We start from the raw sequence: 26308 nt of genomic DNA, 5'->3' as shown, positions 1-26308 counted from the left end.
CTTGTTTAATGTTAAGAACCAAATTGCCGGGGCGCCTGGGTGGCTCAGTGGGTTAAAGCCTCTGCCTTCGGCTCAGTTTATGATCCCAGGGTCCTGGGATCGAGCCCCACATTGGGGTCTCTGCTCAGCTGGGAGCCTGTTTCCTCCTCTCTCTCCGCCTACTTGTGATCTCTGTCAAATAAATAAATAAAATCTTAAAAAAAAAAAAAACAAAACTAAATTGCCTTCTCCAAAATTGGTGATGATGAATCCAAACATATGCTGGAAAAATATAACATTAAATTTTAGTTTGATGTCTTCATATACAACTTTAATGAGAGGCTTTTTTGGTAATAAAAATTTCAAAATCTTCTTTCCTGATAAGGCTGCTTTTTCATTCAAGATTCTAGAAATCAAGCTATATAACCCTTATCTCGGTCCAGACCTTGGTAGAGGTCTACAGGTAATTGCTGGAATAACTGTCCCACAGTGAACTTGTTACTGAGAGTTAGCTGCAAAACGAAAGAAACCTTGGTTCTTTTCACTGCTACTGTAAAGAATTACAGAACAGCAGAATGAAAGTGAACAGAGTTTTATTAAAGTACGTCCCAAGGGAGAAGCAGGCTAGTCAAGAGAAAAGATGGCTTTGGAAGCTTGGTAGTGTGGCCTTTTCTTTTGGGCAGCCCTAGAGTTGCAACAGTGACAGGCCTTGGATTATATAATAATAAGCCAGCTACCATGTTCTTTCCCAAGTTGTATTCAAAATGCCTACATGGGGTAGCAAACTGCAACATTATTTCTATTTTAGAGATATTAGGTCAAATAAGGACAAGCTACTGCTTTCTGCACAAGTGCAACAAGCACAACAAATTTAGCTCTTACTCCTGCCCAGGATGTTGTAACGACAAACCCATTGCTAGATGGGTAGAATGGGGCGGTCCCAGTCTGTCTTCATTTGGGGCTCTCCATCTTGATATCTAAGGTCCATCATCCTATTGCTCATGCCTAGCTTCCTGCGTAACTTTTTCCCTTTACTGTGTAACTCTTTGTTAATACTTATAGTTGCTGTCATGATAGCACTTATTTTCTGGAATGAGATTTATGTACAGTTTGAGCCATAATTCTACATATCATATTGTCTTTTATCTGACTAGTATAGCAGATAAACAAAAAAGGAACACTGGTCCAGGAGTTCAGAGTTTTATGGTTAAACTTTAGTTTGATCTCTTACTATTCCAGTCACTGGGGGGTAATTTTGTTATTTAATGTGCATCTTATCACTTATATACTACAGGCGTTGGGTTAATAGAGACACTGATAAAAACTGACACTAGTTGATGCCCAAAGACCAAAGGACTGGAAAGCTGTAGAGTGTGTAGAACTTTCACCGTGCAGTGGCAGGGAGGAAAGCAGAGAGAGTGGTACAGTGCAAAGAGTTCTATTCATGAGATCAGGATACCTGGACTCCACATAGGCCTTCCTGTTAATTAGTTCTTTGACCACAGAGAAATCACTTCAGATGTTGGTGTCAAACTATTTTGAACAGGTGGTACACACTAAAACAATTAAATGTGTGTAAAACACAAGAGATATTTATATCGTACATTTGTTTGCTGGTAATTGAGAAACCTGTATATTGTATCTAATTTGTGATTGTACTTGTGATGAAAATGTTAAATAGCTTAATCTCTCCTTTTTTCTTTTTTTAAGATTATATTTATTTATTTGACAGAGAGAGAGATCACAAGTAGAGAGGGAGGCAGAGAGACCGGGGGAAGCAGTCTCCCCGCTGAGCAGGGAGCCCGATGTGGGGCTCAATCCCAGGACCCTGAGACCATGACCTGAGCCGAAGGCAGATTCTTAACCCACTGAGCCACCCAGGCGCCCCTTAATCTCCCTTGGTAAAGAGAATGTACCCAGGGGCTTTCTTTGATTACTTCAAATGTAGCACCCTGTTGAAGCTGCTTGCACAAGTACTATGTCTAGGAGTGAGTTTGTGATAGCTGTAGAATTGCACTTGTGAGACCTTTGGGTATTGTCACTTACTATGTTTATGGAGTCTTTTTTTTTTTTTTTTTAAATATAGAGTCTTCTAATCCAAGCAGTGATAAACCACATAGGGAATGTTTTCTTTGTATAACATAATTGGACTAGATGTTCTGTCATGGTGGCCATGTATACTTTGAGTAGTTCAGAATTTTGGGAATCCCAGGCCATTGAACTAAGTTGGAGTAGTCAGAGCTGATCCTGAGTATGCTGAGAATGTTGATATATATATATATATATATGTATGTGTGTACTGCTCATTAATAATCTGATACTTAGTCTTCTTGGAGGAGAGTTGATTTGTTGTTTGACTCTATTGATGAAAAGAGAAGTGATGGTCACAGAAAGCAGGTAAACCTATTCTTGCATTATGAGCTCAGGGTCTGGAAGGAGGTCATCTTCATGTGGAAGGATTGTGTAATTTCTGTTTTTAAATAGAAGAATCTTAAAATTGGTATCAAGTGCCATTTTAGGGTCTCCTTAACCATTTTCTTATAATTTGAACAGCTTATGGAAGTGACGGGGAAAAATCAGGATGAATGCATAGTGGCCCTACATGACTGTAATGGAGATGTGAACAAAGCTATCAATATATTGCTGGAAGGGAATTCAGACACGGTAAGAATTATTAATAAATACTGTTAACTGATTTGCAGTGCTAAGATTTATCTCCCAATTCCCTGTTGCATTTTGGACTTATCTTTTTTGGGGGTGGGAGTGGAGGGCATTATGGGTTCCACTCCATGTTTGTTTTAAGACCGGAAAGAACGCTAACCTGAAATGACTGTTTTTGTTATATTCGGTTTCTTCATGAAGTTTTAGAATCTGAAGACTTGAAAAGGAACTCGGTGTTCTACCCCAGCCTTACATAGTTTCCAAATTCTCTGGGCCTGTGGACATTTTCACCATTTAAAACTTCTCTTGGGGGGCGCCTGGGTGGCTCAGTGGGTTAAGCCGCTGCCTTCGGCTCAGGTCATGATCTCAGGGTCCTGGGATCGAGTCCCGCATCGGGCTCTCTGCTCAGCAGGGAGCCTGCTTCCCTCTCTCTCTCTGCCTGCCTCTCTGTCTACTCGTGATCTCTCTGTCAAATAAATAAATAAAATCTTTAAAAAAAAAAAATAAAAAATAAAACTTCTCTTGGCTTCACTGCTCATGTTTCTTCATCTCAGTTGTCATCTCTTATTACTTCTTATATCTCTAGACTAAACGAAAATCTGAGTTTGCTCTGTATCTATTTGTTTATGTGTGAATATTCTACAGACACATTTTCATGACCATTTGACAGATAAAATAAGAAAGAAAGGTATTGTTGTTTTAAACTTAGTAAATTTTGAGGACTGTGCAGGCACACTAAAGCTTATCCCTTTTATTTTAGGAAGGAGACAACTAAAGCCGCACAAGGCCATGTCAGCCCTAATCTCTTGATTCTCCATGGAGATTGCACTATCTTGTCTTGTCTCTTTTCTTTTCATTTCCTTTCTTTTCTTTTCTTTTCATTTCCTTTCGTTTCATTTCTTTTCTTTTCTCTTTTCTTCCCTTTCCCTTTTCCTTTCCCCCTCCCCTCCCCTTTTCTTTTCTTAGATTTTATTTATGAGAGAGAGAGAAAGTGAAGGGAGGGGTAAAGAAGGAGAAGGGGGGTCCCCGCTCAGGGCTCAATCGTCGGACTGGGGTATCATGACCTGTGCTGAAGGCAGCTACTTAAACCAACTGAGCTATCCAGGCTACACAGTGTTTCATTTCTGTTTCCTTTCAAAATTAATTAATTAACTAATTTGAGAGAATGAGCATGAGCAAGGAGAGGGAAGGGTGAGGGAGAGGCATTGGGCAGTGATCCCAATGCCAGGCTTGATCCCAGGACACTGGGATCATGACCTGAGTCAAAGGTAGATGCTAACTGGCTTAAAGCAGCCAGGTGTCCCTCATTTGTATTTTCAGATCACCGTTTCAAAACAGATTAAAACAACTAATGATTCTCCTTTAGATGGGGTATAAGGATGAACACAACCAACGTGCCTTCCTTGTCACTGTTGGGTTTAATCAGGTTCTTGTTTTTAAGGATAAGGTTGTGTTAGGGACAGGCTATATAAAAATGAACTGCTGTGACAAGCTCAGTAGTAAAATGAATATCTTTATTTAATATGAAATAAGCAGAATGAGTAATGTAAGAATGAGATGTTTGGGATAGTAATTCACTATCTGAGTATAGCAGTATCTATGGGTAAAATTCCATGCAAGATGACACTAGTCTGTCAGTTTGTTGGGTAAATACATTATGTTAAGTGTCAAAATAAATAAAATTTTGAATAGTTTTTGTTTGCTGATACTTAGGCTTATATTTTCTGGGTTTTATAAAATATTATTTATTTATTTATTTATTTATTTATTTTTAAAGATTTTTTTTTTTTTTTTATTTGTCAGAGAGAGAGGGAGAGAGAGCGAGCACAGGCAGACAGAATGGCAGGCAGAGGCAGAGGGAGAAGCAGGCTCCCCACCAAGCAAGGAGCCTGATGTGGGACTCGATCCCAGGACGCTGGGATCATGACCTGAGCCGAAGGCAGCTGCTTAACCACCTGAGCCACCCAGGCGTCCCACTGGGTTTTATAAAATATGAGGAATGTGTTTACTTTTTTTTTTTTTTTTTAAAGATTTTATTTATTTATTTGACAGAGAAAGAGACAGCGAGAGAGGGAGCATAAGCCATGGGAGAGGGAGAAGCAGACTCCCAGGGAGTCTGGGGAGACTCCCAGGGAGCCTGATATAGGGCTCCATCCTAAGACCCTGGGATCATGACCTGGGCCAAAGGCAGACACTTAACGACTGAGCCACCCAGGTGCCCTGGGCATGTGTTAACCTGATTGCTAATGGATGCAGTATAGAATGGCTCTCAGTTTTTGTTTCTTTGTGTTTGTCTTGTTTTTGTAGGGAGAGAGATTGGGGGAGAGACATAGGGGAGAGGGGGAGACAATCTTTTTTTTTTTTTTTTTTTTTTTTGAAGATTTTATTTGTTTATTTGTCAGAGAGAGATAAAAAGCACGAGCAGGCAGAGAGGCAGGTAGAGGTAGAGGAAGAAGCAGGCTCCCTGCTGAGCAAGGAGCCGGATGTGGGACTCGATCCCAGGACCCGGATGCGGGACTCGATCCCAGGACCCTGAGATCACGACCTGAGCCAAAGGCAGACGCTTAACTGACTGAGCCACCCAGGCGTTCCAGGAGACAGAATCTTAAGCAGGCTGCATACCAGTGCAGAACCTGACTCAGGGCTCTATCTCACAACCCTGAGATAATGACCCAAGCCAAAGAGTTGGACACTTGGGGTGCCTGGGTGGCTCAGTGGGTGAAGCCTCTGCCTTCGACTAAGGTCATGATCTCAGGGTCCTGGCATCAAGCCCTGCATCAGGCTCTCTGCTCAGCAGGGAGCCTGTCCCTCACCCCGACCCCGCTCCCGCCTGTCTCTCTGTCAAATAAATAAAATCTTAAAAAAAAAAAAAAGAGTTGAACACTTAACTGACTGAGCCACCCAGGCACCCCTAAACTACCTCCTTTATACATATTTTATATATATATAATCGCTGTGAATAAATGAAATATTGCCAAATTGTTTATTGGAGGGCCTATTTCTTTTTATATGTTTAAGGTAGGTCAGGATACTACTTTGTGTTGTCTTTCCTTTAGCTCTAGCTGACTTAATTCTTTCTCTGGTAGGGTGGTGAATTTTCAAGCGCCCCCCTCCTTTTTTAAGATTTTATTTATGCATTTGACAGAAATCACAGGTAGGCAGAGAGGCAGGCAGAGAATGGGGGCGGGGGGAAGCAGGCTCCCTGCCAAGCAGAGAGCCTGATGTAGGGCTCAATCCCAGGACCCTGAGATCATGATCTGAGCCGAAGGCAGAGGCTTAACCCACTGAGCCATCCAGGCGCCCCTGAATATTCAAGTCTTAAATAAATGTCCAGTTCTCTGTGTTTTATTGAGTTTTAACTTCTTACACTCCTTTGGGACTGAATTCAAATGAGGTAGTTCTGGGTTGAATGGTAAAGAACATATCTTTGGTTACGCCGAGTGTGGAAATCATATGGTGAGGTTGGATCTAGTTTGGTTTCTTCATAGATCAGAAAACAGCAAATTAGGGCATGAATAACAGACACAAAAGGCGTATACTGGTTGAGAGATGAGAAGGCTGTGGTAGAAATGGAGAGCCAGAGTGAAAGTCCTTTTGAAATTCTGGTTTGTTTAGGATCATTCTTCTATAGTGTTTGTCTTGTTGCCCACCTGATTGCTGTCTCTAGGAGCCATGGCTAACCAGTTGTAAGGAAAACCTACCTTCCCCTGATTAGGATAGAGTTTATTGGAGTGGAGGTGCTAGACAAAATAAACACGGTAGGGTTGCTAAGAGCAAGAACATTTAAAATAAACCATGAAAGCAAACAAATCTTGTCCTATTGACTAACCTTATTTTGTGCCAGGATCTTCTGAAACAAAATTATTATTATTTTAAAGATTTTATTTATTTATTTGAGGGAGAGAGGGAACGAGAGATAGGACAAGCAGGGGAGGGACAGACGGAGAGGAAGAAGCAGGCTACTGCCGAGAGGGAACCAGATGCAGGGTTCACTCCAAGGACCCTAGGATCATGACCTGAGCCAAACACAGATGCCTAACCAGGCACCCCTGAAACAAAATTATTACTTTGGTTGGGGGGAGTTAGGTTGAATTGTCCCTGATAATTTTTTTCCTTTTTTGAAAGATTTTATTCATTTATTTGACAGAGAGAGTACAAATACACAGAGAGGCAGGTGGGGTGGGGGTGGGGGAGCAGGCTCCCTCTGAGCAGAGAGCCTGATGCGGGGCTTGATTCCAGGACCCTGAGATCGTGACCTGAGCTGACGGCAGAGGTTTAACCCACTGAGCCACCCAGTGTCCCCTGTCCCTGATAATTTTAAGAATGAGTTTGTCTTTCTCTGTTCAAGAAGCTGTTACAAAGTAAAACATTCAGCATGATCATAAGTACTAATAAACCTTTTATTTATTATAATGCTGTTTTGAGTGACAGAATCATTATGAAATGTCAGTCTCTTGCATTAATGTACCTTTTTTTTTTTTAAAGTAACTTATTTGTGTTGTGTAGGTCCTGGCAAATAGGAGGTAGGAGAGTGATTTTTAATTAGCTGGCCTGGAAAGCTACTTTTCTGATTACTAAATGTAGTGTCTGGGAGGACCATTCTTCCTTTTAGAGTTTCTTCAGACCTATTCTACAAGTAGCCAAGTACAGATAACAAAGGTTATCAGAAGTTCCGCTCATGTTGAAGGCTTGTGTGCATGCTCACAGACTGTTGTGCCAAGTGTGCAATACTCTCTTTAACATTTACAGTGGCATTAGACCAATTGCCCCTTAAGTTTGCTCTCCTTACTTTCCCCCACAAATAAGTTTTTTTTTTTTTTTTAAAGATTTTATTTATTTATTTGACAGACCGAGATCACAAGTAGGCAAAGAGGCAGGTAGAGAGAGAGGAAGAAGCAGGCTCCCTGCTGAGCAGAGAGCCCGATGTAGGGCTCGATCCCAGGACCCTGACACCATGACCTGAGCCGAAGGCAGAGGCTTAACCCACTGAGCCACCCAGGCGCCCCCCCCCCAAATAAGTTTTTGTCAGTCTTAGTAGATTTCACAAGCCCAAGACTTATTTGTGGCCATCCTTGGCTTAATGAAATGGGTTAAGATGTTTTTCTCAAATGTTTCATATACAGGGGCACCTGGGTGGCTCAGTGGGTTAAGAATCTGCCTTTGGACAGGTCATTTTCCCAGAGTTCCGGTACTGAGCCCCTCTATCAGGCTTCCTGCTTAGCAGGGAGTCTGCTTCTCCCTCTGCCGTTTACCCTTCTTGTGCTTGCATGGGCGCTCTCTCTCTCTCTCACAAATAGGTAAATCTTAAAAAAAAAAAGACAATGGAAATTGTATACATATGCACCTGTGCTGACTCTACCATGTGTAATTTTTCTAGGTCTTCTAGAATTTACTTTTTGTCATATTAACCTAAGAGGACAGGATTCTGTCTCGCATAGGTGTCTTGTTTATTCATATTAGCAAGCATAATTGAATTCATACAATTATTTCTCTGGAATAAAGCTTTATTGTTTTCTCTAATTAAAAAAGCAATGCAGAGGGATGCCTGGTTGCCTCAGTCAGTTGAGCAGATCTGTCTTTGGCTCAGGTCGTGATATTAGGGTTCTCGGATTGAGCCCTACATTGGGCTCTGTGCTTGGTGGGGCGTCTGCTTCTCCCTCTCCCTCTGTGTGCATGCGCGATCTCTCTCTCTCTCTCTCTCTCAGATAAATCTTAAACAACCAGTGTGGAATGATAAACAACATCCTCATTTAGAGAACTACTGCTTTCTTCAGTATATATATATATATGTGGGCTTTTCTTTGAACTAAAAAATATAGTCCTATTTTGTACACTGTTAGTTGTTAGGTTGCTACACTTATATCATGGATCTCTTTCTGTATACACCTGGATAACCCTTTTTTTTCCTAAAGATTTTATTTATTTGAGAGAGAGAGTGTGCATGCATGCGTGAGAGCATGAGTGGAGGGGAGAAGCAGGAGAAGGAAAAGGAGAGAGGGAGAAGCCCAGTGCTGGCTCCATTCCAGGGCCCAGGGTCCCAGGATCATGACCTGAGCTAAAGGCACATTGGTGACCGATTGAGGCACCCAGGTGCCCCCACCTGGATAGCTCTAAGTGGCTACATACTGCTCCCTTTGTGCATGTTTTAGAGTATAATCTCTTAAGGTAGACATTTGGAGAATCCCCCCATCCTTCATTCTAACGACTGTCTGTATATAAAAGCTTGCACAATTATAAATTTAATAGAATTGCTTGGCTAAAAGCTGTGAACTAATTAAGGTTTGGGTATTATTCCCAGGTAGACTTGTAGGAAGATTAGATTAGATGGGTATTCACCAGAAGTGAATATGCCAGATTATTCTGCGTAACTGCCAATTGCTGATTTTTAAAAAATATAGATCAAAGCTTAAAGTTGGAAAATAACTTGTTTTAATTTTTATTTTTTTCACATCTTATGATTTTATCTGTAACTAAATACATGGGTTCAGTAGAGGTTTGTAGATGTCAAAAAAATTCTTGCCACAAAAGCGTTCTAAATCTGGCCTCCACTGTTTTGAAAGTAATTCAGCTATGTTTCTTTAATTTTAGTTTATTAGTTTCTAGTGCTTATGTTGATTTGGATATACAATATTAGTAATTTCCTTTTTGTTCCTAAGATTTTTTTTAAGCTTAAAATAGTTCTTGCTCTTATTTTGGGATTGAATCACTTCAAATCTCTTGTGAAATGAGGTAGATGATGACAAAGTAAACAGAAACAAATGGGCCAGTTTGGGGATTTCTCAGAAATGTAACTTTATTGATATCCTAATACCACTTATTTTTACAAGGATGAAGTGTTCTTTTCTCAGCAATTTATATATATATATATATATATATATATATATATGTATGTATGTATATATAATTATGATTTCAATTACCATTAGAGGAGAGGCAGCGAAGGGAGGTTATATAAATTATTTGACTTCTTATTAGAAACACATCTTTTTATTTATTTTTTAAAAATATTTTTATTTATTTATTTGACAGCGAGAGAGGGAACACAAGCAGAGTAGAGGGAGAAGCAGGCTTCCTGCTCAGCAGGGACCCTTCCCCGCCAATGCGGGGGGTGGGGGGGGGTGGGGGGGGGTGGGGGGGGTGGGGTTGATCCTGGGAGCCTGAGATCGTGACCTGAGGCGAAGGCAGATGCTTAATGACTGAGCCATGCAGGTGCCCCTGAAACACATCTTTGTGGTTGAAATTTTGGGTACTTAGTTTATTTTTTATTTTTATTTTTTATTTTTTATTTTTTAAGATTTTATTTATTTATTTGACAGAGAGATCACAAGCAGGCAGAGAGGCAGGCAGAGAGAGAGCAGGAAGCAGGCTCCCTGCTGAGCAGAGAGCCCGATGCGGGGCTCGATCCCAGGACTCTGAGATCATGACCTGAGCTGAAGGCAGTGGCTTAACCCACTGAGCCACCTAGGCGCCCCTGGGTACTTAGTTTAAAAAAACAAAACCAAACCCAAATTTATTTGCCTACCTTTAAATTTTTTTGGATTGTTACTTTGGTTAACTGAATAGAGCAAGTTATTCCTGAGGTTTTAGGAAAGCATTTCAATGTAATTTTGTATTCTTTGAGCTAACTTACATATTCATAGGTTTAAAGCCTTTGCTTAGGTGGAGGTGGTGTAGTCTTGGGGAAATGACCTTTATTTTTAAATCAGCATAGGAAAAGGCTCTGGTGGAACAACATACAGTGTGTTGTTAATTCAGTTAGTTGCTGTACTCTTTTGTGCTGTATATGGCAACAGGAGCTTAGCCAGAGGTTTGCTGTCTTTTTCATCAGAAAGTAGAAAGATACGGATAAGAATTAAAATGGTAGGCAAATGAGCTGCAGGGCATGGGTTATTAGGTCTGGAAGGAATATGCACATATCCTTGATAATTGTATACACTTTGAATGACAACTTTGAATGACAACTCTGGCCACTCTTGTTTTTGGTAGACTTCATGGGAGACTGTAGGGGGAAAGAAGAAGAATTTTGGAAAAGAAAGTTCAGAAAACAAAGAGAATAGAGAGAAGAGAAGTGAGAGAGAAATAAATCGTGGACGTGGAAACAACAACCGGAAAGGAAGAGGTGGCAATCGCGGGAGGGAGTGTAAGTACATTTCTCCTCAGAATTTTTTTTATGAAAATTTTTATGCACACTGAAAAGCTGAAAGAGTAGTCCAACGAATGCCCATAAATCTAGTTCCTCAATGCAATGTTTGTTATTATAGGTAACACTTAATAATGAGCTAACTGAATAGTTTATTAGAACTGTAACTGATGCAATTTCATATTAGCATTTACCTGGGGTGTAGATAGTGTATTGTGTGTCTTAAGACTGCCTTCTGTTATGTATCAAGTATACCCTCTAATTTTAAAGTGAGGTTTTCATTCACTGATATATAATGCTGTTTATTCTTCCCACTTAATGGATACTCATTGTAATAGGTAAGGATTAGTATAAGAGGGAGATTGTCAAATAGGGGAAGATTTTTCTCAGTCCTTTCATTTGACCCATATTTTGGCATCATTATCTATACACTACCTTCTGGGCAGACATACTGTCTTAGGGACTTTTGCTAGTTTATTTATTCTACAGATGTTTACTGAGTACCTACTATGTGGCAGGTCCTCTAATAGAGCAATGAATAAAACAAATCTTTGCTTTCCTGAAACTTTTAATGAAGGTAGAATGAGATTTGACAATAAGTAAGAGAAGTACTATGTTTTGCAGTAATAAGATATTTTAATGTTATATGTGGAAATTATGTTGTGGGGAAAAACAGAGGCAGCAAGATGGTGATTTTAGGGAGGAGTTTGGCAAATTTAAATGGAGTGGCCGTGGCAGTTAGGCCCTTAGAGAGATGAGGAGACCAGTCTGTGCTCAGAATTTAGGTATTATATGGAGTCATTAATGCCAGTGTAGGGGTGAGGAGAAGACAAGACTCTGCTGTCATGTACTAGATAGCATCTTAGGAAAACCTGTCTCCCACACTAATTTTTTCAGCAACTCATTATTTCCTTGGTATTGCTGTTTTGCTGCTCTAGGCCTTTCTAGGCTTTGAACCTAACTAGTGAGCCAGTTTTGTTGTGTATTACACATAGCTGCAGAACAAATGTTTTTTTGAAGCAAACTTGCTTTAGGGAAGGGCAAGTCCAACTAGAAGGAAGAAAAAAGTGGTACCAAGTTTTAATTTCCTTACAGAATTTTCATCTACAAATTAAGCAAGATGTGCTGTCAGTTTTTGAGTCACTTTTATTTGGTTTTGTTTTTACTGTTTTCTGATCCCTCTCGTTAAGTTTTAGCCTTTTTAAAAATAGCCTTTTTGTCCTTGCCTTTGATAGCTCTTATGTACAGTGATGTACAAGAGGTGCTCTTTTCTTCCGTAGTTAGAGGCGAGGAGAATGGTATTGATTGCAGTCAAGGGGACAAGCCTTCAGACCGTGGCAAGCGAGCTCGTGGCAGAGGTAAGACAGAATAAGGGGGAAGGAGATGCTTGTGATTGGAAGGAGGAGGCAGGCTGTTGGTGTACCTCCTTCATCAAGGCCTGGCAGTGTGCTCTGGGAGAAGAACTGATCTGCAGTCTTTGCATTTGTTCACTGATGGCTATGAATGAAATGTTTGGGTTTATGTAATTTTGAGAAAACTTACTGGTTGGTTTCACCCAAGCTGAGAAAGGCCTTTTAATGAATAATTTAAAACTTGAAGCTCTGATCAAATAGTCATTAAATTCTTCTCTGTTGGACTTTAATAGTTGTGTTTTACCCATATGATACTGGCTTTAAAATGAAAAGTATTTGCCCATTCATTAGCTCTTTCTTATCCCCCAGTATTTTTTTTTAGTGATCATTTTTTAACATTTATGAACGTGGGATGTCATTAAGCCACTTTAATAATATAATTTCATATACTTCAGAGTTGTGACTGAATTTTCTCAGGTCATAAAATTAAGATACACGATGTAATATACAGATCCTGCTTTGGTTCAGTGGATGAGCTACCTTAACTTTTTGTTTGATCCATTTTATTTCATTTTTCTTTTTTAAGATTTTATTTTTAAGCGATCTTTGCACCTAACGTGGGGCTTGAACGAACAGCCTCATAACCCCAAAGAACAGGAGTCTCAGGCTCTACAGACCAAGCCAGCCAGGTGCCTCTCTCTGATTTATTATTATCATTACTATTATTATTATTTTAAAGATTTTATTTACCTATTTGACAGAGAGAGAGAGAGATCACAAGTAGACAGACAGGCAGGCAGAGGGGGAGGAGGAAGCAGGCTCCCTGCTGAGCAGAGAGCCCGATGCAGGGCTCGAACCCAGGATCCTGAGACCATGACCTGAGCTGAAGGCAGAGGCTTAACCCACTGAGCCACCCAGGTGCCCCTCTTTGATGTATTATTAAGTGCAGTTGTGTCTGCTCTCTGCAGAACAGTTCATAGTGGCAGAATTTTTTTACCAGCAATATTATTATTTTAAAAGATTTTATTTATTTATTTGAGGGGAAGCAGGCTCCCCGCTGAACAGAAAGCCCGTTAACGGGTCTCGATCCCAGGACCCTGAGCTCATGACCTGAGCTGAAGGCAGAGGCTTAACCCGCTTACCCACCCAGGCGCCCTTTACTAGCAATATTATTAAGCATAGAAATAATGCAGGCGCACTGTATGTTAATTACCTAAAATTAAAATTTAAAAAAGAACATAGGCAGTATGCATACTACCAACTCCATTGGCTGTTCATTCATTCAATTATCATTTACTAAAATACTACATATGCCAAAGGTAAAACGTTATCCAGAGATTAGAGAAGGCAAAACTATGTACTGATTTGCCAGGCAGAGGCAAAATAAGATTAAAATTACTTACTTGACAGAGAGAGGGAGAGAGTGTATGAGTATACAAGCAGGAGGAGCAGCAGGCAGAAGGAGAGGGTGAAAAGCAGGCTCCCTGGTGATCAGAGAGTCTGATACAGGGCTAGATACCAGGACCCTGAGATCATGACCTGAGCCAAAGGCAGAGGCCTAGCCAACTAAGCCACCCAGGCCCCTATCTAACCAATTTTTTTTTTTTTTTTTTTTTTTAAAGATTTTATTTATTTATTTTGACAGAGAGAAATCACAAGTAAGCAGAGAGGCAGGCAGAGAGAGAGGAGGAAGCAGGCTCCCTGCTGAGCAGAAAGCCCGATGTGGGGCTCGAACCCAGGACCTGGGATCATGACCTGAGCCGAAGGCAGCGGCTTAACCCACTGAGCCACCCAGGCGCCCTATCTAACCAATTTTAATTGTAATGTCCTTTTCTAGCCTTTTAAAATTATGATCAATTTCAAATTTAGACAAAGTGGGGAGAATAGTCAGATGAACCATATGTCCCCTCCTTCTTAGTTAACAACACTTAAAGATTTCAGCCATGTTGGTTTTATAGATCTCTTTCCTACCTTCTCTGCAGAAATATATATATATTTTTAAAGATTTTATTTATTTATTTGATAGAGATCACAAGTAGGCAGAGGCAGAGAGAGAGAGAGAGAGGAGGAAGCAGGCCCCCTGCTAAGCAGAGAGCCCGATGTGGGGCCCGATCCCAGGACCCTGGGATCATGACCTGAGCTGAAGGCAGAGGCTTTAACACACTGCCACCCAGGCGCCCTCTGCAGAAATATTTTGAAGTAGATTTTTTGGGTAACTTCACCTCTAATTTCTATGGTAAGCACCTCTGAAAAAGGTAAGACACTTTCATATATAACCATAATGCTATTTTAGCAGTTCAAAAACTCATAGTAAGCTTTTGGTATCATCTAACATTTAACCCATGTATAAATTTTCCTGATTATTTGAAAAAATGTCTTTTCATGGATTTCTTTGAATCAGGATTGAAACAATATTTATACATTACATATTTTGATTCTCTTTAAAGTATATTCTTCTAACTTACTTGTTCCTCCCTTTTTTCTCTTTATTTTTGATTTGTTGTCCAAACCATGTTACTTTTCCTTTAGGATGTCATGTTTCACATTATGCATTGATCTTTTTGTTTCTTGTGGTGTCATTTAGTTTATTTCTTTAGCCCCCTTATCTACTGTAAATGTAGGTTAGCTTTAAAGATTTGATTCAAGCTCAGTTTTTTAAGTAAGCATAGAGGAGGTTATGTATTCTATATTGCACTGCATCTAAAGACGTGTTTATGTTTTCCTTTTAATTTTTTTGGTGGTATTTAGGTTAATGAATGAGTTGTCCATTTTTTTTTTTTAAGATTTTATTTATTTATTTGACAGACAGAGATCACAAGTAGGCAGAGAGGCAGGCAGAGAGAGAGAGAGGGGGAAGCAGGCTCCCCGCTGAGCAGAGAGCCCGATGTGGGGCTTGATCCCAGGACCCCGAGATCACGACCTGAGCCGAAGGCAGAGGCTTTAACCCACTGAGCCACCCAGGCGCCCCGAGTTGTCCATTTTTAGTGAGTTTATTTATCAGTAGGTTTTAGGTTAACCGAATTTCTGAACATAATCCCTTATTGGTTTTTATGGTTTAGTTTTTATTTTTTTTTTTAAATTTAATTTCATTAAAATTTTTTTTATTTATTTGAATGAGAGCATATGCGAGCAGGCTGGGGGTAGGGCAGAGGGAGAGGGAAAGAACCCTAGCAGAGTCAGCGCTGAGCATGGAGCATGATGTGGGGCTCAATCCCACAACCCCGAGCTGAAATCAAGAGCTGGCTGCCCAACAGACTGAGCCACTCAGATGCCCATATGGTTTCATTTTAAAAAGAATTCTCTTGGAATTCCAAGATGAGGATTGCAGTATGTGTAATTCCATTTTTTATTTTCTTTGTGACAAGAGTAGTTTGCTCAGGGAAAGCATTGGGCCTTGCTTGGTCTCTCCAATGTTGAGGGCTATAACTAGGCCTGTTTTTGTGGTCCTTACCTAAGTCTTTAGAGTTGCCTATCTACAGAATGTTCTTCTCTTTGTGAGTTGGACCAAAGTGGAATAATTAATAATAGTTGATATTTACTGTGAGCGCTTTATTGTGTAGTAGGCCTTTTACTTGTAATTTACATGTATTTTCCTTTAATCTCCCAGTAAAACTTCTGAGGATGTCTTTGCTGCTGGTGGTATTCTCATTTTACAGATGAGAGAACTGAGTCTTTTTTCTTTAAGATTTTATTTTTTATTTGACAGAGTGAGCGCAAGCATGGGGAATAACAGGCAAAAGGAGAGGGAGAAGCAGGCTCCTCGTGGAGCAAGGAGCCCAATGTGGGGCTCAGTCCCAGGATCCTGGGATCATAACCTGAACTGAAGGCAGACACTTAACTGACTGAGCCACCCAAATGTCACTGGAACCCACATTCTTCAGGGAGATGAAGGGAAGGAAGGGAGAGTGTCACAGTGGATAGTAGGCTGGTTATCTGTCTTCTTGCCTCCTTCCTTCCTTCAAGGACTCATATTGATTGATTTTTATGTTTTTTGAGTATTAGAGGTAGACATAAATTGCTTTTCTTTCTGAAAAGATGGAAAGGCTTAATTAGGGAGTCCTCTGAAACCATGTCTGCTTGGAACTGTTGTTAGACACTCTGGATTGAAGGATCCAAAGCAAGTAAAATCTGATAGAATGATGATACTGGCTTGCTTTAAAATCCCTAATTCAATACCTGATCCTTTGTTTTTTGTTGTTGTTGTTGTTTTGGTTTTTTTTTTTTTTTTTTTTTTTGACAGAAAGAGAGACAGCAAGAGAGGGAACACAAGCAGGGGAGTGGGAGAAGCAGGCTTCCTGTCGAGCAAGGGGCCTGACATGGGGCTGGATCCCAGGGCCTTGGGATCACCACCTGAACCGAAGGCAGACACCTAACAACTGAGTCACCCAGGCACCCCCCCATCCTTTTTTTTCTTTTTTAAGATTCAATTTTTTAAGTGACTCTACACCCAAAATGGGCCTTGAACTCAAAACTGTGAGATCAAGAGCCGCATGCTCTACTGGCTGAGCCAGTCAGGCACCCCAATACCTAATCCTTTTTAAGAAAGATGTAAAGTAGTGGTAAAGGACTTAGACTGACCTTTTATAAATCAGGTTCAACTTAAAAAAAAATCAGTCTGGTCTACCCCCACATATTAACTTACAGGAGTTATAATTTATTTATTTATTTGAGAGAAAGAGAGAGAAAGAGAATGAGAGCACAAGCAGGGTGCAGATGAAGAGAGAGAATCCCAAGAAGTTGCCATGTTCAGTGCGGAGCCTGATGGGGCTGGATCTCCATAACTGAGCGACCCCGCTGCCCCGAGTTAAAATTTGTTACCATTGTTTTGTATGTATGATTTTAATTAAACTTTACTTTTTCAAAGAAATAAATTGTTTTGTGTGTAGGATTTTTCAGTTTAACTTTACTGTTTCTGGGTCACCTGGGTAGCTCAGTTGGTTAAATGTCTGACTCACAGTTTTGGCTCAGGTCATGGGCTCACAGTGGTGGGATCAAGCCCTGCATTGATCAGCCTCTGTGCTCAGTGAGGGTCAGCTTCAGATTCTTTCTCCCTCTCCCTCTGCTTCCCTCCCCACCGCAAATAAATTAATACATAAAACTGTTTAAAAAATAGGGACGCCTGGGTGGCTCAGTTGGTTAAGCAGCTGCCTTCGGCTCAGGTCATGATCCCAGCGTCCTGGGATCGAGTCCCACATCGGGCTCCTTGCTCATCAGGGAGCCTGCTTCTCCCTCTGCCTCTGCCTGCCATTCTGTCTGCCTGTGCTTGCTCTCTCTCCCTCTCTCTCTCTGACAAATAAATAAATAAAAAATCTTTAAAAAAAAAAAAAAACTGTTTAAAAAATAAACTTTAAAATTTACTTTTTGAAAAAAAATTTCTAACACCTATATTTAAGTATATTTGAATACATTCTTGAAAGGATTGTGGTCTGTCTGGAGATTTCTTTGAATTGCTTTGTATTTGACATCCAGCATAGGGCAAGAGGGGTAAAATATTCAGTATCCTACATGCTCAAAACCACAATTATTTTGCTTATGAATATTAGTATGGTTTGATAGTAAGTTAATAGTGGTGCAGGACAAATAGTTTGTTACTTTAAGAGATAAATGTGTCTTTTGTTTTATGTAATATGTCACTTTCCAGAAGATTAGTTGTAAGTCCTTTAAGGTCTTAATTTACTCTCTTATGGTCTGTTTAATTAGCCTTTTAAAGCAGTTTGTTGGGGGGGTGCCTGGGTGGCTTAGTTGGCTGGGCGACTGCCTTTGGCTCGGTTCATAGTCCCGGAGTTCCAGGATCGAGTCCTGCATTGGGCTCCCAGCTCCATGGGGAGTCTGCTTTTCCCTCTGACCTTCTCCGCTCTCATGCTCTTTCAAATAATTAAATAAAATCTTTAAAAAAAAAAAAAAGAAAAGAAACAGTTCATTGGGGGCGCCTGGGTGCTTTAGTTGGTTAGCAGTCCTGGGATTAATCCCAGAATCCAACACCTTCTCAGTGGGGAGTTGGCTTTTCCCTTTCCCTCTGTGCATGCTTGCTTTCTCTCTCTCTCTCTCTCTCACTCACTCACTCACTCTTACTCTCTCAAAATAAATCTGTGTTTTTTTATCTTTATAAAGGTTTTTTTTTTTGTTTTTGTTTTTTTGTTTTTGTTTTTTTTGACAGAGATCACAAGTAGGCAGAGAGGCAGGCAGAGAGAGAGAGAGAGAGGAGGAAGCAGGCTCCTCGCGAAGCAGATAGGCTGATGTGGGGCTCTATCCCAGGACCCTCGGATCAGGACCTCAAGGCAGAGGCTTTAAGCCACTGAGCCACCCAGGTGTACTCCTCCCCCTTTTTAAAAGATTTTATTTATTTGAGAGAAAGTGTGAGCACAAACTGGGGGAACAGCAGGCAGAAGGAGAAGCAGGCTCTCAGCAGGGAGCCTGATGCAGGACTCAATCCCAGGACCCTGGGATCATGACCAGAGCTGAAGGCAGATGCTTAACCAACTGAGCCACCCAGGCATCCTTGAAATAAATAAACCTTAAAAAACAAGCAAACAAATAAAAAAAAAAAAAAACAGTTCATTGTTCTCTTCCTTTGCAGTTATTTTTGGTTTGTTGGGTAGTACGCAGATATTAAGGGTATACTTAAAAAACAAGTATATGCCATAAAGTGTATACTTTAAAAACAGGTTTTTTTTTTTTTTTTTAAAGATTTTATTTATTGGGGCGCCTGGGTGGCTCAGTGGGTTAAGCCGCTGCCTTCGGCTCAGGTCATGATCCCAGGTCCTGGGTTCGAGCCACACATCGGGCTTTCTGCTCAGCAGGGAGCCTGCTTCCTCCTCTCTCTCTGCCTGCCTCTCTGCTTACTTGTGATTTCTCTCTGTCAAATAAATAAAATCTTTAAAAAAAAAAAAGATTTTATTTATTTATTTGACAGACAGAGATCACAAGTAGGCAGAGAGGCAGGCAGAGAGAGAGGAGAGAGGAGGAAGCAGGCTTCCTGCTGAGCATAGAGCCCGATGCGGGGCTCGATCCCAGGACTCTGGGATCATGACCTGAGCCGAAGGCAGAGGCTTTAATCCACTGAGCCACCCAGGCGCCCCTTAAAACAGTTCTTTAAAATCTCCATTGCATTTATTCTTTGATTATGACCATACTTGTGAGCTCCTCTTGCTGACTTCCCGTTGGCTCTCCCTTAGAATACTGATGTACATTTGTGATTAAATTTGCTAACATTTCAAATAAGTGGGGTGCCTGGGTGACTCAGTTAAGCATCTGACTTTGGCTCAGGTCATGATCTCAGGATTCTGGGATGGAGCCCCACATTGGGCTCTCTGCTTAGTGGGGAGTCTGCTTCTCCCTTTCCCTTTACCCTTCCCACCACTCATGTGCTCTCTCTCTCAAATAAAATCTTAAGAAAAAAAGTTCAAATTGCTAATGAAACTTTTCTTCCTTAATTTTTGCCTTATCTGCATAGTATTGGCTTAAAAATACTATGAAACAGCATAGATTTAATATGGTAATCTCTAAGTTTTGGGATAATTTATATTATGAATTTGATAGTATAAAAAGTAAGATAGAATGAAAAGATAGCATAATAAGTATGAACCATAGCAAATGAAGTAAAACTAAATTTTCTCTATGTTGTTTCCATACCATTCACTGAATGTTTGCTCTACAATCAGAGGAATAAGAGTCAGTGTGATACTTAAAACAAGTAGATTTTTTTTTTTAAGATTTTATTTATTTATTTGACAGAGAGAGATCACAAGTAGACAGAGAGGCAGGCAGAGAGAGAGAGAGAGGGAAGCAGGCTCCCTGCTGAGCAGAGAGCCCGATGCGGGACTCAATCCCAGGACCCTGAGATCATGACCTGAGCCGAAGGCAGCGGCTTAACCCACTGAGCCACCCAGGCGCCCAAAACAAGTAGATTTTCTGTATTCTGTTTAAAAGTTTGAAGAGAAGCATCTTGTGAGTTGTGTGTTATTTGTGAGAAAACAGTAGCCTCTTTGGAAGAAGGAAGTAGCAGTTGTGCTGGGCCACTTTCTTCAGTGTCCTAGTCTTTGCATTTTGGTGTCAGAATGTTTGGGACTATATAAATGGTGACTGGTCAGAGGTAATTTGGCCATCAAATAATACTGTGGTTTGTGTACAAAATGTGGAATTTAGCTGGTAGGTATTAAATATCTACTATATATAAGACTGGGAGTTCTCCTGAATGATACTGACTAAATCCTGAATTTAGATGGAAGATCATGTTAATATGTGAGATGTGGAGTATTTTGGGTAAAGTTTTTTATCATGTGGCATGTAATAATCAGTAAAAATTGTAATTCTGTGTTTGAGAAGCTGGAACTGCTTGTTAGTATAGTATATATTTAGGAATAAGTTTTTATGGAGAAAGCCCCAGTTTACCATTGTCACAGTGAGGTTAGAAGGATGGTGAGGAAGGTAAGTGGCATCTCTACTCCTGTTTTTTTAGTGTCTTGAAATACCCATCCTGGGAGAGAAGGAATATAGAAGAACAAAAAGAACAGAATGAGTTTTTTTTGTTTGTTTTGTTTTGTTTAAAGATATTTATATATCTATTTATCAGAGAGCGAGAGAGCACGTGCACACAAGCAGGCAGAGTGGCAGGCAGAGGCCGAGAGAGAAGCAGGCTTCCTGCTGAGCAAGGAGCCCGATGTGGTACTTGATCCAGGACCCTGGGATCTTGACCCAAGCCGAAGGCAGTCGCTTAACCTACTGAGCCACTTAGGCGTCCCCAGAATGAGGTTTTTTTTTTTTTTTTTTTTTTTTTTTAAATTTTATTTATTTATTTGACAGCGAGATCACAAGCAGGCAGAGAGGCAGGCAGAGAGAGAGAAGGAAGCAGGCTCCCCGCTGAGCAGAGAGCCCGACGCGGGGCTCGATCCCAGGACTCGGAGATCACGACCTGAGCCGAAGGCAGCGGCTCAACCCACTGAGCCACCCAGGCGCCCCCAGAATGAGGTTTTTGACTACTAAACTTTACTATGCTTATGGGTCAGGGTACTCAAATAGTGTAATACCAATGTTTTGTGTCTGATTATTCCATACCACCCTGTTTTAATTAGAAGATGATTGGAAATTCCTTTGAAGGTTTCAGGAATACAGAAAGGCTGGGGTGTCTTATCTGGGAGAAGTTTCTCTTTTCCAGAGTATTTGATCTTTGAGATGCTTCCCCTGGAATTAATGTGCTTCTTAAAGAAATGATCAGATATTCATGACTGAATTCCCTCTGTGGCACACTGGAACCCTTAGTTTGGTCCTTTGAGAGTAAAAATCAAGTCTGAGAACTTGGCTTGATTGGTTGCTTAGGGACATATTTAAAAATAAAAGGCTGATTGAATGCTGACTCTTGTTACAACTTGAACAGATTTATTGTTATAAAAACACATCCTAGGGAACAGCCAGTGAGTTGGAAAGCAGGGAGTGTATGTGGGAGTAGGATTGGTTAGTTTTATTACCTTGAGGTAGAGTTGATATATTTACTTTGGTTTTATTTAGGCAGATAAAACTGAAGTAAACAAAACTTCACAGACCAAGTAAAATCACCATAAAATTTTACTTAATCATAACTGCACATCTTCATGTTCTTTTTTGGACTGTTTGGTGATTATTCATACAGTTTTCCCCATTGGTTGGTAAATTTAACAGTGAATAAGAACAGAATGCAAATAATAAAAAATACAGTCCATGTGAATGAAGTGTGTGTGTAGAAGAATTTAAATTTAATTTTCCTGGTCAAAGTCTTTCACAATAGGTAGATATAAAACCACCTAATGAAACCAAACTTTTTTTTTTTTGGCCTTTGTTCTTGGCTACATTAGCTGACCTCACTAGGTAGTATGTTTATACAAAAATGAAGAGCAGCCAGATGTGACTCGAATCTCCTGGAAAATTATTCTTATAGAGTGGGTTTGTTGTTTTTGTAAGATTTTTAGGTATTGGAGGGGCACCTGGCTGGATCATTTGGTTAAGCATCTGCCTTCGGGTCATGGTCGTGGTCTCAGGGTCCTGGGATTAAGTCCTACATCGGGCTCCCTGCTCAGCAGGAAGTCAGCTTCTCCCTCTGCTCCTTCACCTGCTCATGGTGCGCTCCCCTGCTCTCTCTCTCTCTCTCACATAAATAAAACTTGGCCAAGGATTTTGGTTAAAGCTGAATTACTGAAATGTCAGGCAAGCGATGTTTATCAGCAGGCCCTTTAATAGCTTATCAGTGGTAAAAGGTTGACAGTCCTGCTGACCTTTCCTAGGACTTCTGGAACTACATTTCAAGGAATGTTCCTTGTTGGTATTAGCCATTTATATTCACAGGATGAGGGAGTAACTAAAATGTGTTTTTCCAACCACTCTGAAAAGCAGGCAAGAGATAAGTAGAGAGGAATTTATTGTTTCATAGGGAATAGCATATATAGCCAGTATTTTTTGGAGTCTGTATTAGTATATTTATGTATTTTATTCACTTATTTATTTATTTATTTAGAAGAAATTTTATTTATTTGATGGACAGAGATAGATCACAAGTAGGCAGAGAGGCAGGCAGAGAGAGAGAGGAGGAAGCAGACTCCCTGCTGAGCAGAGAGCCTGATGCGGGGCTGGATCCCAGGAACCTGGGATCATGACCTGAGCCGAAGGCAGAGGCTTTAACCCACTGAGCCACCCAGGCGCCCCTCATTCATTTTTTTTTTTTTTTAAATTTTTATTTATTTGTCAGAGAGAGAGGAGAGCGAGCGAGCACAGGCAGACAGAATGGCAGGCAGAGGCAGAGGCAGAAGCAGGCTCCCCGCCAAGCAAGGAGCCTGATGTGGGACTCGATCCCAGGACGCTGGGATCATGACCTGAGCCGAAGGCAGCTGCTTAACCAACTGAGCCACCCAGGCGTCCCTCATTCATTTATTTTTAAAGTAAGCTCTGTGCCCTATGTGGGGCTTGAACTTGTGTGTGTATGTATATACGTGTGTGTGTGTGTATACACACATGTGTATACATGTGTGTGTATACATGTGTGTATATATTCCCCACACACATGTATATACATACACACACCACATCTTTTTTTTCCCCCTACACACCACATCTTTATCCATTCGTCAGTGGACATCTGGGCTCTTTCCATAGTTTGGCTGTTGTGGACATAGCTGCTATAAACGTTGGGGTGCATGTGCCTCTTCAGATCACTATATTTGTAGCTTTGGGGTAAATACCCAGTAATGCAATTGCTGGGTCATAGGGTAGCTCTATTTTCAACTTTTTGAGGAACCTCCATTACTGTTCCCAGAGTGGCTGCACCAGCTTGCGTTCCCACCAACAGTGTAGGAGGGTTCTCCTTTCTCCACATCCTTACCAACAACATCTGTCCTTTACTGACTTGTTAATTTTAGCCATTCTCACTGGGCCATTTACTGACTTGTTAATTTTAGCCATTCTTGCTAGTGTGAAATGGTATTTCATTGTGGTTTTGATTTGTATTTCCCTGATGTTGAGTGATATTGAGCACTTTTTCATGTGTCTGTTGGCCATTTGTATGTCTTCTTTGCAGAAATGTCTGTTCATGTCTTCTACCCATTTCTTGATTAGATTATTTGTTCCTTGGGTGTTGAATTTGGTAAGTTCTTCATAGGTTTTGGATACTAGCCCTTTATCTGACATGTTACGTGCAAATACCTTCTCCCATTCTGTTGGTTGTCTTTTTTTGTTTGTTTTGTTTTTGTTTGTTTGTTTTTTATGGACAGAGATCACAAGGACGCAGAGAGAGAGGGAGGAGGAAGCAGGCTCCCCGCTGAGCAGAGAGCCCTACATGGGGCTCGATCCCAGGACCCTGGGACCATGACCTGAGCCACCCAGGCACCCCTGTCTTTGGTTTTGTTGACTGTTTCCTTTGCTGTGCAAAAGCTTTTTATCTTGATTAGGTCCCAATAGTTTATTTTTGCCCTTGCTTCCCTTGCCTTTGGCAATGTCTTTAGGAAGAAGTTGCTGCGGCCAAGGTGGAAGAGGTTGCTGCCTATATTCTCCTCAAGGATTTTGATGGATTTCTGTCTCACATTAGGTCTTTCATCCATTTTGAGTCTATTTTTGTGTATGGTATAAGGAAATGGTCCAGTTTCATTGTTTTGCATGTGGTTGTCCAATTTTCCCAACACCCATTTGTTGAAGAGACTTTTTTCCATTGGATATTCTTTCCTGGTTTGTCGAAGATTAGTTGACTATAGAGTTGAGGATTAATTTCTTGGTTCTCTCTTCTGTTCCCTTGATCTATGTGTCTGTTTTTGTGCCACTACCATTCCGTCTTGATGATTACAGCTTTGTAATAGAGCCTGAAGTCCAGAATTGTGATGCCACCAGCTCTGGTTTTCTTTTTCAACCTTCCTGTGGCTATTTGGGGTCTTTTCTGGTTTCATACAAATTTTAAGATTATTTGTTCCATTTCTGTGAAAAAAGTTGATGGTATTTTGAAAGAGATTGCATTAAATGTGTAGACAGCTCTAGGCAGCATAGATATTTTAACAATATTTGTTCTTCCAATCCATGAGCGTGAAATGTTTTCCCATTTCTTTGTGTCTTCCTCAGTTTCTTTCATGGGTAGTCTATAGTTTTCTGAGGCACATCATTTGCCTCTTGGGTTAGATTTATTCGTAGATGTCTTACAATCTTGGGTGTAAATGTAAATGGGGTTAGCTCCTTAATTTTCGTTCTCCTGTCTCATTGCTGGGTCTATAGAAATGGAACTGATTTCTGTGCATTGATTTTATATCCTCCCACTTTACTGAATTCCTGTGTGTATGAGTTCTTGCAATTTTGGGGTGTAGTCTTTTGGGTTTTCCACATAAAGTATCATGTGATTTGCAGTGAGTGAGAGTTTGACTTCTGCTTTGCTGATTTGGATGCCTTTTATTTCTTTTTGTTGTCTGATTGCTGAGGCTAGGACTTCTAGTACTATGTTGAATAGCAGTAGCAATAGTGGACATCCCTGCCATGTTCCTGACCTTAGGGAAAAAGCTCTCCGTTTTTCCCCATTGAGAATGATACTCACTGTGGGTTTTTCTTAGATGGCTTTTATGATATTTAGGTATGGACTCTCTATCCCAGCACTGTGAAGAGTTTTAATCAAGAAAGGATGCTGTACTTTGTCCAGTGCTTTTTCTGCATCTGTTTAGAGTATCTCATGGTTCTTGTCCTTCTTTAATGTAGTGTACCATACTGATTGATTTATGGGTGTTCAACCAACCTTGTAGCCCAGGAATAAATCCTACTTGGTAGTGGTTAATAATCCTTTTAATGTACTGTTGGATTCTATTTGCTAGTATTTTGTTGAGAAAAAAAAAATTTTTTTTAAGGTTTTATTTATTTGACAGAGATTGTAGGCAGAGAGGCAGGCAGAGAGAGAGGGGAAGCAGGCTCACTGCTGAGCAGAGAGCCTGACACGGGGCTTGATCCCTGGACCCTGAGATCATGACCCGGCTGAAGGCAGAGGCTTAACCACTGAGCCACCTAGGCACCCCTTGTTGAGAATGTTTTCATCCATGTTTATCAGTGATGTTGATAATTGATAGTGATAATTATCCTTTTTGGTGAGGGCTTTGTCTGCTTTTGGGATCAAGGTAATGCTGGTCTCATAAAAAGAGTCTGGAAGTTTTCCTTCCATTTCTGGTTTGTTTTGAGGGGGAACAGTTTCAGAAGAAGAGCTATGTATTCTTCTTTAAATGTTTGGTAGAATTCCCTTGGGAAGCCAGCTGGCCCTGGACTATTGTTCGTTGGGAGATTTTTTTTTTTTTTTAAAGATTTTATTTATTTATTTGACAGACAGAGATCACAAGTAGGCAGAGAGGCAGGCAGAGAGAGAGAGGAGGAAGCAGGCTCCCTGAGGAGCAGAGAGCCCGATGTGGGACTCGATCCCAGAACCCTGAGATCATATCCTGAGCCGAAGGCAGAGGCTTAACCCACTGAGCCACCCAGGCGCCCTGTTGGGAGATTTTTGATTACTGCTTCAGTTTCCTTGTTGGTTATGGGTCTGTTCAGGGTTTCTGTTTCTTCCTGCTTTAGTTTTGGTAGTTTATATGTCTCTAGGAATGCATCCATTTCTTCCAGATTATCTAATTTGTTACATATAGTTGCTCATAATATGTTCTTAATAATTGTTTTTTATTTCTTTGGTGCTGCAACAACTAATATTTAAATA

General features: G+C 40.6%; 1 protein-coding gene across 4 annotated transcripts in view; it reads left to right on the top strand.

Annotated features, from left to right (window-relative positions):
• UBAP2 (ubiquitin associated protein 2) overlaps nucleotides 1-26308 on the top strand; it is a 141848-nt gene that overhangs the window by 60971 nt on the left and 54569 nt on the right. For all 4 annotated transcript variants that reach the window (XM_047700161.1, XM_047700160.1, XM_047700159.1 and 1 more), the window contains 3 exons: nucleotides 2533-2643; nucleotides 10627-10780; nucleotides 12061-12138. In XM_047700161.1, coding sequence (XP_047556117.1) covers nucleotides 2533-2643; nucleotides 10627-10780; nucleotides 12061-12138 — 343 coding nt within the window. The remainder of the gene's footprint in view (nucleotides 1-2532; nucleotides 2644-10626; nucleotides 10781-12060; nucleotides 12139-26308) is intronic.

Source organism: Lutra lutra, chromosome 13 (assembly GCF_902655055.1).
Source record: "Lutra lutra chromosome 13, mLutLut1.2, whole genome shotgun sequence".
NCBI classification, from domain to species: domain Eukaryota; kingdom Metazoa; phylum Chordata; class Mammalia; order Carnivora; family Mustelidae; genus Lutra; species Lutra lutra.
Note: the sequence above shows the minus strand (reverse complement) of the source record. Positions and strands in the feature narration are given on the sequence as shown.